At 35.1% G+C, this 14557-nt stretch overlaps 1 protein-coding gene across 2 annotated transcripts in view; it reads left to right on the top strand.

Annotated features, from left to right (window-relative positions):
* The window catches only part of LOC118195735 (uncharacterized), a 111814-nt gene that overhangs the window by 59839 nt on the left and 37418 nt on the right, over positions 1 to 14557 (top strand). For both annotated transcript variants that reach the window (XM_085813265.1, XM_085813264.1), the window contains exon 8: positions 150 to 1430. In XM_085813265.1, the coding sequence (XP_085669391.1) occupies positions 150 to 1430 (1281 nt within the window). The remainder of the gene's footprint in view (positions 1 to 149; positions 1431 to 14557) is intronic.

Here is a 14557-nt window from a genome sequence, read left to right as displayed (position 1 = left end):
GTGTAAATGTTAAAATTGTTCTTTATTGGTGTATGGCCTTCAGAAGGTATATTTAAGAAAGAAAGAATTTAATCAAAAAGCAAATTGTATATATAGTAATATGTTCACTATATCTTTTTTTACCTTTTTGTGTGTGTATGTGTGTGTAGGTGCAGATAAACCCACCTCCCCAAGATTGACTCTTCGATTTCAGTCTATCAGATCAAGGGATGACAAAAATTCAAGCAGTGCCAAGGTTAATGACATTAGTTCTTCTCAACCTAAGTACCAATCCTATTGTGTTACAATGGAAACAAAAGGTGATGTGTATGACTTCCGTAAAGAGGATGCCACTGTTTCATCTACGCAAAATCTTGCATCAATTCCAGAAAATGAAGGAACTGGAACTAAATCTGAGGCTGTAACTATTACATGTAAGGAGGTGGAGGAAAGTAGTAAAGATAGTAAAAAATTAGACGAATCTGAAGTATCAGAGAAGTCTGCACCCTCTGAGAAAATGGACACTTCAGAAAATGTTGTTTCTAAAGTTAATGGAGGACGTCTTAGTAGTGATTCCTGTAGCAAAGAATGTGCCAGTGATTTAGAAAAAGAAGACAGTCGTCGCAAAAGAAGGAAAAGTAGTGACAGTGTTCAGAGTCGCCATAATGTAGGTAGGGGTCATAAATCGCCTTGCAAATCTCAGCAAGAAGGCCATGGTGACCAGAGGAGTCCAAAAACTCGCAAGAGAGGGAGTTTATCCAGTTCAGACACTGAGAGTAACCAAAGTGATGCTGAAGCACCATTGAATGATGCAAATGTAGAGTCATCTTCCAATTTTAATGGACCAACTGCTGTTGGTCCTCACTCTCCAAAAGTTCCTCCATTAAAAATTGTCATTCCATCTGGCACTGGATCTTTAGAGTTAGAGACTCGTGAAAGAAGTAAGGTGTCATCTTCCAAGCAAGCACTGCCGTATGTTGTAAATACAACAACTTCTGATACTGTGGATACTAACTCCGAATCGGTTTGTGGGCCATTTTCAGGAGAGGGTAGCAGGGAAGGTTCAAAATCTGAAATAGCATCTAGTAAATCAAAAGAAGATGTACATCAGCCAGAAGAAAGATTCCAGAGGGTAACACGGAGTAGTCAGCGCATGCAAGCTGCAATGTCTGGTGGTTCTTCTAGCCAATGTCATAGTTCAGAGACACACTCAAATTTAGTTTCCTCTAGTAATCAGAAGGGTGATGCTTCTGGAGAGAGTTCTAATGATGAGCAAATGCAAATTCAAGTAGATGTACACCCTCGTAAACGAAAATTAAGAGCTAGAGAGGCAACCAATGAGAATGGCTCTCAGAATCCGTCATCAGCCTCTTCTAGCAGTGAGGACTCTCAGCAGCAGCATCAGTTACTAAACTCTTACCAAATGTACTTAAACATTAGAAAACAGGTAGGTGCACATTTATGTGTAATTATTATTGGTAATAATATGAAAGCAGTACTGTGGCTGTCTTATGTACTTATGGCTATGAATTATATTTCTACTTGGTCTTTTTTTGATAAATGTTGAGACAGATGTTTTATTTGCGGAATGTTTTATTTATATTTCTTATTATATCTACAACTTCTCGGAATGTCATTTCTAAATAAATCGTTTTAAAACAGAATGGAGTTAGGAATAAATACATTTACTCACTACAAAAACTATCTTTAAAGTTGAAATTGGGCTCGGTGCTCTGCAAACTGCGCTTGGTGTTTAACTCCAAATTAAGCTTGTTACCTTTTCAGTAAATATGTATAAATATGTATAGTATCAAATTATTTGTTCATACAGAAAGCTCTGCAGTTTTCCAGAGGAAAGTATGTTTTCTTTTAATTATTTTATTACTGTTGATAAGGAGTGGTCTTGATCGAAGCAGATGTTGAAAGAGGCTTTCCTTCTTACATTGCATAATTATAGCATGTATTGTGGCATAAATTTTGTTACAGAGCAGTGCTGAGGATGGAAAACCCAAAAATTTATTTTCATCATATTATGCTCTTTTATTTTTAAAAAGTTAAAAATCCTAGTTAGATTGTTTGTAAAATTTTTGTTGTTCTTGATGACAGAGTTCAAAGGTGGTTTGAACGAAGCGGAAAAATTTCACCTTCAAAGAAGAAGCCCATTGTGTACAGAATTGTAACAATATATTTCTGTTTTTTCATCGCATATTAAGAATTACAAAAGTAAAGATGTGTTCAGCTCTGAAGATCATTAACTGAAGCTCCTCTTGTTCACATTGTCATGGATTTCCACATGGAACATCAGGTTTTTCTGTAAATTACAGAAGTAAGCAGCAAACATTTATAAAATGTTAAAGTGTGTTTACTGAGAGAATACCTTACCCTGTGGTTGTGTATTTGAATGTTACATTTGGTTTTGCATGGGAAGGAAAGTGTTAAGAATTCAAAAGAGTATGACTGTTGACCACTTGGTTTAAGAAAATTGTGGAAAAGATTAAGCCTGGCTTCTCACTATGTGTTCTCAGGTGCCTGCTGAAGAGGCTTCACTTTTGAAGGCCACAAGAATATGGCAACTGGTTCTAAATGAATAACAGTACTCTGGAACGTGTAGCACTATCGTAATATAGTTCTCAGCCAGGTGTTATCAGGTTCAATGTTCCGTCTTACTTTCTTTGGGAACGTGCAAGGACCTGACTCGGAACAGAGAGCTTACTAAAGCTATGTTCAATAATGGTGGGAAGTAGACAGGATACACAAGAAGGGTATACAAAACCCTTTATTTTTCTCTATTTACAATAACTTCCGTACTTCGGAATACAAAGACCCACTACTTGTGGTCTAAACGTAAAAATATAAAAATAAAACTAAACTCTAATTTAACTTTAAAATAATAAACGTGGAAGATTGGCCTTATATTAACAGGAAGCCGTATGTAGTACAGAGAACTGTGAACACTACAATACGTTTAAAATTATCAAGAGGATTAAACCTCTGGCCTGGAAGGCAACCAGCAACTGAGTAGAACTTCTAAGGTAAGCGGCCTGCTTCGACTAACTGCTTCCTCTCTCTCGCTTGGCAAAAAGCCACAACTTAAATACTTGGCGTTCGCCAGACAAACTTTGCATAGATACTTTAACACTTATAATTCTGGCCGGAAGTAGAAAATAAGAAGTGATAGTAAAGATTTAAAATAAAATAAACGTTAGTAAAACTTAAGATCCTTACATACTTCCCGCCAGAGTTAATTAGTTTGAAACTGAGGTCTAAAACGACCTTGTTGAAAAATTTTAGCTCTAGAATCTAACGCGAGGCCAATCTTTTACAAACATTTTTCGCTAGAAACTAAAAATTTAAAAGAAAAAAAATTGTTTTTACAATAGCAGCTCCCAGGACACACAATTTTTTCATCTGTACTGCATCTAAACAGGAGTTTTTATTCAAATTGGAAGGAAGGAAAACTAGTTTAATGAAATGTTACACAATGAAATGGCAAGTAACATGTATAATTATATTTCTCTTAACATTCTTATTTCATTCATGACTATTTTAATTATCTCTCCCCGTGCTCTCTGACATGTGTTGTAAAAGAACACCAAACACGAATGTGTTTCTGTCTACGTGTTCAACACTTCCTCCTACAATCAAAACACTAACGTGTTAAAATTCAACATACCAAGACCTCGTAACACACCCTAATTTCAACTCTAAACCCTGACGTACTATTCTGAAAGTGGCTAACTCTGAAGTGTAGCGTCAGAGAGCCTAACTACATCATTCAACCTTTAACACATATTCACCATGATTTAGTCTTTTTACAGTCACACAAATAAGTTTAAAATTTTTTTGGCATTACTTTCACTTTTACCATATCACAGTATTTCTTAACATTTAAAATAACAGTTCACATTGTATATAAGAACATATTAACATGCCGTTAATTTTACGCATTTTAAAACATACATTAGTAGTACATTGTTAACTTCTATTCTTTTCCAAGCAAGTGCCAATTTTTCTACATTGAAATACTACATTTCAAAAAGTCTTTCAGACTAAAACTTCTTTCTTGCCAGAAAGTTTTAAATAAAATTTATACAATAACTTTTACAATCTTTAAGTCTTTACACATCGCTATTATACATCAACTTTAGTTTTACACGCGAGTAATTGAAAAACATAATACCAAAATCGGTAACAACTCATTTCTTGCCCTTTTGGCGATAAAGGTAGACCTCGCATGAGGTAAAACTTCTTGAAATCTGCACTTGCAGTAAGAATGAAAGATTAAGTTTGCAAAGTAACATAAAATTTTACTTATCTTTGTGATATTCAGACATTCTTTTCTGAGCCCAGTCCTGGAAAGTAGCGTAGATTGTTGTTTGATTTATCCTCCTTCGTGTGCGGGCTCGCCCTTCAGTGCCTTCCTCTAGAAGCTTTCTTTTTTTTTCCAGTTCGGTCACCCTTGAATACCTTCTTTTTCGCCTCTGCCTGTGGTCTTGGCCGTTTGATGGCAGCTGGTCTTGGCGGAACCGGGAAACTTCTTTCGTGTTCCTGCTTGGACCTCATTGCTGGCCGTTCAAATTTTCCTTGTAACTTTTCGTCCGCCGCTGGTGGCCCTTCCGCAGTTCGGCGACATTTGCTGCGGAGAGTCCTGTCGGATGAGTAGATCTTCTGTTTTAGAGCCGGGTTATAGTTGCCGTCATTTCTCCTGGCTCTCTTTGCATTCGTCGTCCTTCTCCCTTCTTCATTCTGGGGGTGTTCGTGAGCTCTCTTTTCTGGAAATCTGGTTCCTTCCAGAGATCTGGAAGGAAAACTAGTTTAATGAAATGTTACACAATTAAATGGCAAGTAACATGAATATTTATATTTCTCTTAACATTCTTATTTCATTGATGACGTTATTTAATTCTCTCCCCGTGCTCTCTGATATGTGTTGTAAAAGAAAACACCAAACACGAACGTGTTTATGTACAAGTGTTCAACACTACCGCCTACAATCAAAACACTAACGTGTTAAAATTCAACATAACAAGACCTCGTAACACACCCTGTCTTCAACTCTAAACCCTGAGGTACTATTCTGAACGTGGCTAACTCTAAAGTGTAGCGTCAGAGAGCCTAACTACATTCATTCAACCTTTAACACATATTCACCATAATTTGGCTCTTTTTACAGTCACACGAATAAGTTAAAAATTTTTGGCATTACTTTCACTTTTAACATATCACAGTATTTCTTAACGTTTAACATAACAGTTCACATTGTATAAGGACATCTTAACATGCCGTTAATTTTACGCATTTTAATACATAAATTAGTAGTACATTGTTAACTTCTATTCTTTTCCAAGCAAGTGCCAATTCTTCTACATTGAAATACTACATTTCAAAAGTCTTTCAGACTAAAACTTCTTTCTTGCCAGAATCTTTTAAATAAAATTTTATACAATAACTTTTACAATATTCAAGTATATACACATTCCTATTATATATTAATTTTAGTTTTACTCGCGAGTAATTGAAAAACATAATACCAAAATAGGTAACAACTCATTTCTCGCCTTTTTGGCGATAAAGTTAGACCTCACATGAAGGAAAACGTCTTGAATTCTGCCACTTGCAGTAAGAATGAAAGATTAACTTAAAAAGCCACAACTTAAGTACTTGGCGTTCGCAAGACAAATTTGCATAAATAAGTTAAAGCTTTTAATTCTGGCCGGAAGTAAAAAATAAGAAGTGATAGTAAAGATTTAAAATAAAATAAACGTTAGTAAAACTTAAGATCCTTACATACTTCCCGCCAGAGTTAATTAGTTTGAAACTGAGGTCTAAAACGACCTTGTTGAAAACTTTTAGCTCTAGAATCTAACGCGAGGCCAATCTTTTACAAACATTTCTCACTAGAAACTAGAAATTTAAAATTGCAAAGTAACATAAAGTTTTACTTATCTTTGTGATATTCGGACATTCTTTTATCTGCCCAGTCCTGGAAGGTAGCAAAGATTAGCGTTTGGTTTATCTTCCTTCTTGTGCGGGCTCTCCCTTCAGTGCCTTCCTCTATGAGCTTTCTTTTCCCTCCAGTTCGGTCACCCTTGAAGACCTTCTTTTTCGCCTCTGCCTGTGGTCTTGGCCGTTTGATGACAGCTGGTCTTGGCGGAACCGGGACACTTCTCTCTCGTTCCTGCTTGGATCTCGTTGCTGGCCGTTCAAATTTTCCTTGTATCTTTGCCTCCGCAGCTGGTGTTTCTTCCGCAATTCGTCGACATTTGCTGCGTAGAGTTCTGTCCGATGGGTAAATCTTCCGTTTGGGAGCCGGGTTATAGTTGCCGTTATTTCTCCTGGCTCTCTTTGCATTCGTCGTACTTCTCCCTTCTTCATTCTGGGGGTGGTCGTGGGCTCTCTTTTCTGGTCGGTGGAACGGCTTCTTTTTCTTGTTACCTTCAATTTTCCAACGGGGAAACTTTCTTTTCAATTGCTCCTGCCTCCTAATGGCTTGCCCTTGTGCTTGTCGTTGTTCCACCTCTGGAGTTTGTGCCTGCCGTGCCGGATCCTGCAAAAGATCTGTAAATATTTGCATTTTATTACGATCATAGTAGGGTTTGATTTGATCAATGTTTGCGGAGCAGGTTTCACCATTCTTGGCTTTTAACACTACTACAGTGTGAGTTATTTTTTCTATGACATATGGTCCTTCAAATCGTGGAAAAAATTTGGCAGTTTTATCTTCTGGTGCTGAAGAAAGTGAATGCTTACTTTTTAATACTTCATCCCCTACTTTATAAGTTACTCCCCGTCGTTTCAAGTCATAATATAGCTTTTGTTTTCTCTGTGCTACTTCAGTATTCTTTTTTGCTTCTTTAATTAGTTTTTCTATATCACCCATTTTAAATTCTGGGGCTCTTTGTTGCACATAAAATAATTTATCTAACGGTGTTATAATCTTTCTACCTAAAAATAACTCAGCAGGAGTTTTGCCTGTTGTATCATGTTTTGCGGTTCTAAGATCGAAAGCAAATTCATTGACATAGTTATCCCAGCTTTTATGAAAATTTTTAACATAACTACGGATAATTTTCACTATATTTCTATTGACCCGTTCCGCTATATTTGATTGTGGCCGATACGGGACCATTTTTAAATGACGTATGCCCAGTTTTTTGCACATGTCTTCAAATACATTACTTACAAATTGAGGACCATTATCCGATATAACTTTTAGAGGCGCCCCGTATTTTAAAATATATTTATTTAAAATAGAATCAGTAACTAATTTCGCGGAGGCTCGTTTTAAGGGAACAATTTCGGTCCACTTACTAAAATGATCAACCATAACAAGGAGATAGCGACTTTTATTTAACTGACTTTTTGGAAAAGGGCCCAATAAATTGATGTCAATTATTTCATTTGGAAATTCGGATTTAATACTATTTAGAAACCCGGCCGGGCGGAAATTAATATAATTAACTGCTTGACATGTTGGGCAGGACTGGACATACGCCCTTGTTAACTTTCGCGGTTCAGGAAAATAGACTGCCTCGCGTACGCGTTGGATAGTTTTTCGAATACCAGCATGAGAAGCTAAAGGGCTGTCATGGAGCTCCTGCAGGATATCTAATCTAAGACTAGCTGGGATAACAGGTCGAAATTCGTTGTTGGAATTCGTAGTTTTTGTATAAAATAATAGACCATCTATTAGTTCGTAATGGGCCGCCCTATTTCTTATCGCCACAATATCGTGGTGGCTAAAATTTTCAGGATCCTTTAAATACTCATAAATGCTTCCAAACTCAGGATCCTTACCCAGTTCGGTTATTACAGTTTCTCGGGAATTTATTGTACAGGGTGTGAGCATTGCCACCTTTACGGTATTACCTTCTTCATCTATTTTAATTCTGGATAGGGCATCTGCTACGATATTTTCCTTTCTGGGGGTATGCTTGATTACCAGATTATATTCTTGTAGCTTGAGTGCCCATCTTATTAACCTTGGGGATAAGTTTTTCCCTGAGTACAATCTAGTTACCGCCGCATGATCAGAGTACACTGTTATTGGCACCTTTCCAAAATAGACTCGGAACTTTTGCACTGCTAACAAAACTGCAGGTGCCTCTCTCTCGGTCGCGGAATAGTTTCTTTGTGTTTGATTTAAAGTTCGGCTAAAAATGCCACGGGCTGTTGATTTTGCGAAAGTACCGCTCCTACCGCATAATCCGAAGCATCCGCTGAAATTTCTAAATTTTCATCCTTTTCAGGAAATTTCAACACAGGGGCTTGCGTTAATGCTTGTTTTAATTTTTTGAAAGCACTATTGGCTTCGGCCGTCCACGAGAATCTTGCCTTTTTCCATTTTAATTTTAACAATGGCTCAGCGATAGCTGCAAAATCTTTTATAAAGGACGTATAATATGAACAAAGTCCTAGAAAAGAAGAGAGCTTCTTTGCCGTGTTTGGAGTCGGATACTTTTGTACAGCGATTATTTTTGATTCGTCTGTCTCTATTCCTTTCTGAGATATTTTGTAACCTAAATATTTTAATTCAGGGGCTGCAAATTTGCACTTTTCGACATTAACTTTTAGACCGGCCTCACTTAATAAAGAAAACACCTGTCTTAAATCCTGTACATGTTGGTCGAGATTATCACTAGTAATAATGATGTCGTCTAAATAGATAAATGTGGACTTTCCAAGAACAGGTCTTAACACAATGTCCGTACATCGCTGAAATGTTGCCGGCGCCCCTGAAAGGCCAAACGGCATACGCAAAAATGCATAAGTGCCAGACTTGGTTATAAAAGCAGTCTTAGGCACGTCCTCAGGCCTAACCCCTATTTGAAAATAACCAGTCGTTAAGTCTAAAGTCGTCATATATTTGGTGGATGTTATGTTCCTTAGAATTTCTTCAATAATAGGTAACGGATATACCGGATATTTAGTTATGGAGTTTAATTTACGGTAGTCAATTGCGAATCTCCACCTTTTTGGATGTGTCAAAGGATAGTCATTATTTTTCTTACATAAAACCACCGGGCTAGCATAACTACTTGAGATGGGCGTTATGATCTTTTTACGTAGCATATCTATAATTTTTTCCTTATTCTTATCATACCGGTATGCTTTGTGGTGAACTGGCATTGAATCTCCGGTGTCAATACTATGGTTAGTAACCTGAGTAAATCCTGGAATATCACTAAATAATGAAGCAAATTCACTTACCACTTGTCGGATTCTTCGCTGTTCTTCATTAGGCATGTGGTGAAGATTTAACATCGGCGGTTCAGCCTTTTCTCCACGAACTGGTTTCAATGTCAGCTTAAGGGACGCTTCATTAAAATCCAGCGTTGCTTGTGCCTCTGAAAGAAAATCTATTCCTAAAATAATATGTGCTTGCAGATTCTTTACTATGAAACACATAACCCTTACTTGTTCGTCCTTGATACGGACATACAGCGGTAATTTCCCTATACACTTACATTTTTCTCCTTGCGCCGCTAACACTGTCGTATTATCCGAATTATATATGCGGTATTTCCGAAAATACTTCCTAAAAAAATCTTCTGCCACACAGGAACACTGCGCGCCTGTATCCAGGAGTGCGGTGGCTGGGATATTATTCACCAACACTTCAATCTTCGCAAGAGTCAAATTTTTCACCATTACTGTATTTAACTTGAAGGAAGAGGGGTTTTCGTGGCCTTCGGATTTCCGCACCCTCCCGTCAGCAGAAATCCGTTTTAGTTTAAATTATTTTTCATTTCCGTGCTTTCCTTCTTTTTCCACTGGCCTTGAGACTTTTTTCCTGGATTGCAATTGAACTGTCGACGTTCGCCGGCTGTTTTTGAATGCTCGGGTTTCCTTGCCCACTGATTCGCTTTGCTTCCGTAGCCGTGTGCTTGAGTTTGCTGTAGTCTTTGCGCACTAAATTGGTTTCGCTGTTGATATTGGCGTCTTCTTTCAATGTCCGCCGTTCTTCTACTTTCAAACTGGATTGCTAGCTCAAATAACTTTTCCAGTGTAAAAACGTATTTCTTAATTCAATAAAGTCTTGCACTTGGGGCAGTAACCTCGACAAAATCACTTGAATTATCTCAGGATCCGGACGGTTTCCATACAAGAGTTTGAAGGCATGAATTTTTGTTAAAATAAAGCTTGAGAGATTTTCGATTCTTTGCTGATATATACTAAAAAGTTCCGTTTCTAATTTCGCACAATCCTTTACAACAGGGAAGGCTTTTACTAGGGCAGTCTTGAAATTCTCGTAAGTATAGGTGGGACTTCCTGCTTGACCCAAGAGACTTCTGCCTATACATTTGAACCAGTTAAGCGCTTGGCCCCTCAAAGCGCTGGTAGCTAAGGTAACTTTTTGAAACTCGTGCACGGGGTAGAGCATGAAGTGGTCATCCAATTTTTCCAAAAAACTGGTTACCGGTGAGTTTCCATTAAATTTTGCTTCTGGTTTCATCGAAGCGCGCATGGTCTGGACGATGTAACCAAATCCTTCCAGGGCGGCAGCTGGCATTTCTGGATTCTGAGCTGCTTCTGCAGGCAGCACGGGTTCTTCTTGAAACTCGGCCATGGTTATTCTTCTTCGTTGGGCACCACTATCAGGTTCAATGTTCCGTCTTACTTTCTTTGGGAACATGCAAGGACCTGACTCGGAACAGAGAGCTTACTAAAGCTATGTTCAATAACTGTGGGAAGTAGACAGGATACACAAGAAGGGTATACAAAACCCTTTATTTTTCTCTATTTACAATAACTTCTGTACTTCGGAATACAAAGACCCACTACTTGTGGTCTAAACGTAAAAATATAAAAATAAAACTAAACTCTAATTTAACTTTAAAATAATAAACGTGGAAGATTGGCCTTATATTAACAGGAAGCCGTATGTAGTACAGAGAACTGTGAACACTACAATACGTTTAAAATTATCAAGAGGATTAAACCTCTGGCCTGGAAGGCAACCAGCAACTGAGTAGAACTTCTAAGGTAAGCGGCCTGCTTCGACTAACTGCTCCCTCTCTCTCGCTTGGCAAAAAGCCACAACTTAAATACTTGGCGTTCGCCAGACAAACTTTGCATAAATACTTTAACGCTTATAATTCTGGCCGGAAGTAGAAAATAAGAAGTGATAGTAAAGATTTAAAATAAAATAAACGTTAGTAAAACTTAAGATCCTTACAGTGTGAAATTCCCAGTCTCAAGAATCCACTCTGTCTCCCAAACTTGACTGCTAACCTAGTTCTGTTCTCCACACTGAAGTAACTATTGAAGAGTATTGTTTCATGAATGCCAAGGATATCCCCCCCCTAAAAAGTGTTTTATAGATTTAATTGTGTTATTTTAAAATGACTTCAAAAACACATCACTTGGCAAAATATTTTAGAAATTTTTTTTTAAGGTAATGTAAAACTTTTCTTAATTGGATTCTTTTTTAAAAGAAATTTGATTTAATATTATTAAATTATACTAGTATGTATTAATTAGCAAAGGAACTATAGTTATAAAATGAAATGTACATTGTTTTCATAGTTAATTTTACAGCAGCAAATAGAAATTGTTTGCTGTGGTTTTATTAAAAACAGTAAGTGTTATTCTCAATAAAATGTGGGAAAATATATGCCAGCCTGAGCATGTCCCTGTTTTTATAAGCAAATTTTAGCATTAGATTGTTGTTAAAAAATGTAATAGATATCTCTTAAAAATATGACTCTTTGTAAAGGAAAAAAAAAAAGAGAAAGGAAAAGGGGGGGGGAAACATTGTATGAAAAGAGAGATTTTTGATGTAGTAAAATAACAAACAGTTTTAAGTTAAGGCAGTTCTAAAAAATTATTGCTTAGAATTTTAATTTTTAGCTCACTGGCAGAATATGTAAATTTATTAATGGGATTTTTATAATTGTTTCCAAACTTAGTTTTTTTTTTTTTTTTTTTTTTTTTAAAGAAACAGATTGTTGTTTTTATTTAAGTATCTAACCTGTTTTTCAAATCATGTCGTATGCTGTGCTAGCATAGCATCAGTCAGTCACATGGGCTAGTAAATTGTTTGTATTTTTTAAAATAATTCAGTAGAAGTCCATCACTGCTTAATTCATGATTGCCTGCAATCCATATTCGAATTTCTAATGTAAGCAAGCAAAACTTCTGTTTTCGGGAAATTTAATCCAGCATATTTAACTAATTTTGTACTTGTATGAAAATAAACCTTTTAACAAATGCATATTTTATTTATAAATATTTTTAAAGGAAAATTTTAGCATAAAATAGCATATTTTATTTATAAATATTTTTAAAGGAAAATTTTAGCATAAAATAGCATTTATTTCATTATTAAATTAGTGGTTTTGTATCCGATGTCAGTTCACTTTTTATAGTAAGCAAAGATCAGGAATCCCTCTAAACATTTTGCTTGAAAAAAATCTCTATTTTTGGTTGCTTATTCTGTTGTTTTTTAATATGAATTCTGAGTTTTATGTGGTTAATAAACTTTTGAAAGGATTTGGTAATCCTACGACTGCTCAGTTTTTTCCTATCAAAATAGCTGCAAAAACTGCATAATTTTTTATTGCATATTTCAGATCTAAATGTATTAGATAGTTAAAATATATAGCTTATTTTCGTAACTAAGATTTGTTTAAGAAATATTTTGTGTAAGAGAGTGAAAAACATTAATGAAAACAATATTCATAAAAACAAAATTAAGAGTATTCATATAAAGACAAAAATAAGTCTTAAGTATATAATGATTTACTTCATAGAATAATAAAAATATGTATACTAATGAAAATATTTGATATTTACACAAATTACACTATTTAGTTTGGTAAAATTTCAAAACAAGTTTTCAGGCAAAGTTTACTTCACATTCCTTGAACCAAATTTGTGTTTAGTTCCAAATTTTTCCATTTGCAATTCTTTTTTTGGAGCAACAAACAACACATTGTATGCAAGACTTTTTGGGAAGGGGGGATTACGAGGTATGTGGCATGGAACATGAGGAGCTGAATATGAAAAATTAAAGCTATTACAATGGGATTGCTTGCAGAATCACTGAATAAAGTATAAAAAATTAGGTGACCAATAATGCTCTTTGTTGACTTAAATATGTCTCAAAATCTAAATATTGTAAAAATTGCATTTTTGAATTTTAAACAATGTAGTTGGATAAGCTTTTAAATGGAAGGAATAATTAAATATCTGTGAAAACAGGATGAGCAACTTTTGTTACTTTCATATTGCCCTTGGAAATCACATTATAAGTAGTCAGATGGTTCAGAATTTATTTGTCCGTATTTTTTCAGACATTGCATTCCAGCTTAAATGCATCTGGTAGCTGGTTCTTTTAACATTCTGAGCAGTGATTTTAAGATTATGTGCATCAGCAGTGAATACGGCTAAATTTTTGAAAATGGGTCTTTTAAAGATTTTTACTGTATTAAAAATGGTAAATTTAATAAAGAACAAAAATCTTATTTGAGTAAATCCATAGTTTTAATTCTAATACTTTCACAAAGCTACTAATCGAGCTGCACTTGAATGGAATCTGGAGAGAGTTGATCAAGGGAAATCCATATAAATGGTTTTTAAGAAAAATATATTTACTAACTTGTTTTTCTCTTGATTAAGAGCATAAATCACTAATAAAAGTAATTTCACTGATGGATATGCATTTCTTTTTAATTTAAAATTCTTTGCTCTCCCCCAAAAATTTGTTTTCTTCTTTACTGAACATTTTTGGGAAATTAATAAAGGCCGATTAAATAATTGTTTAGCTAGTTATGTGTAAACAATGCAGTTTTTAGAAATATAACCAGAACTCATAAAGGCATGTCTTGTAATTTACATAACCCTTGATCTTGAGGTTTGTGAATTTAAAAAATGTTACTGTATGTTTGTTGTCTATAATTTGTAATATATTAAACTGATAAATTTGTATAAATATTTGCACTATTAATGCTTTTGATGCCATATATTTTGCACCTAGTTATAGAATAATTATTTTAATATTAAAAAAATTTGCCTTGTTTTCTTAAATTGAGAATTCATCAGGCATATTTTCAGAATAATGCATATTTTTATTAGGCTCATATTTGAGTAGAATGCCAATAATATATATACTACAGGGCCGAGGATTGTGCATATTAGTGAATTTTGCAGAGTATAGATCATGTCTGATGTATGTTTATACTTTCCCTGCCTAATTTTCATATAAACTGTTTATATCTAAATAACTAAAATGTACTTCTACCAGAGAATAATTTTATCAGCATATAATGAATACAAAACTGTTATACTTTAAATTTATAATTACCTATTTAAGAAACAAAAGCTTTTGGAACAGTAAAGAAATCTTTTTGTAAAACATTGTATACATACCAATGAAATAACTTTCAAATGTTATTTAGATGCTCTTAAATGAAAGAAAAAAAATGAGGAAATGTATTTTTTATATCCCTTAGGTAATGATTCTGTAAATCAAATTCATATGCTGCTTTTACATTCCATGCATTTGCACATAGATAACTTCTCAAAAAGTTATTTACCATGTTTTCCATTCATAATACAAGAGCTGTTTGTTTAC

This window comes from Stegodyphus dumicola, chromosome 3, assembly GCF_044657685.1.
Source record: "Stegodyphus dumicola isolate Sdum_Otavi_A_Nest chromosome 3, ASM4465768v1".
NCBI classification, from domain to species: domain Eukaryota; kingdom Metazoa; phylum Arthropoda; class Arachnida; order Araneae; family Eresidae; genus Stegodyphus; species Stegodyphus dumicola.
The sequence above is the reverse complement of the archived record's forward strand: the minus strand, read 5'-3'. Positions and strand labels throughout refer to the sequence as shown.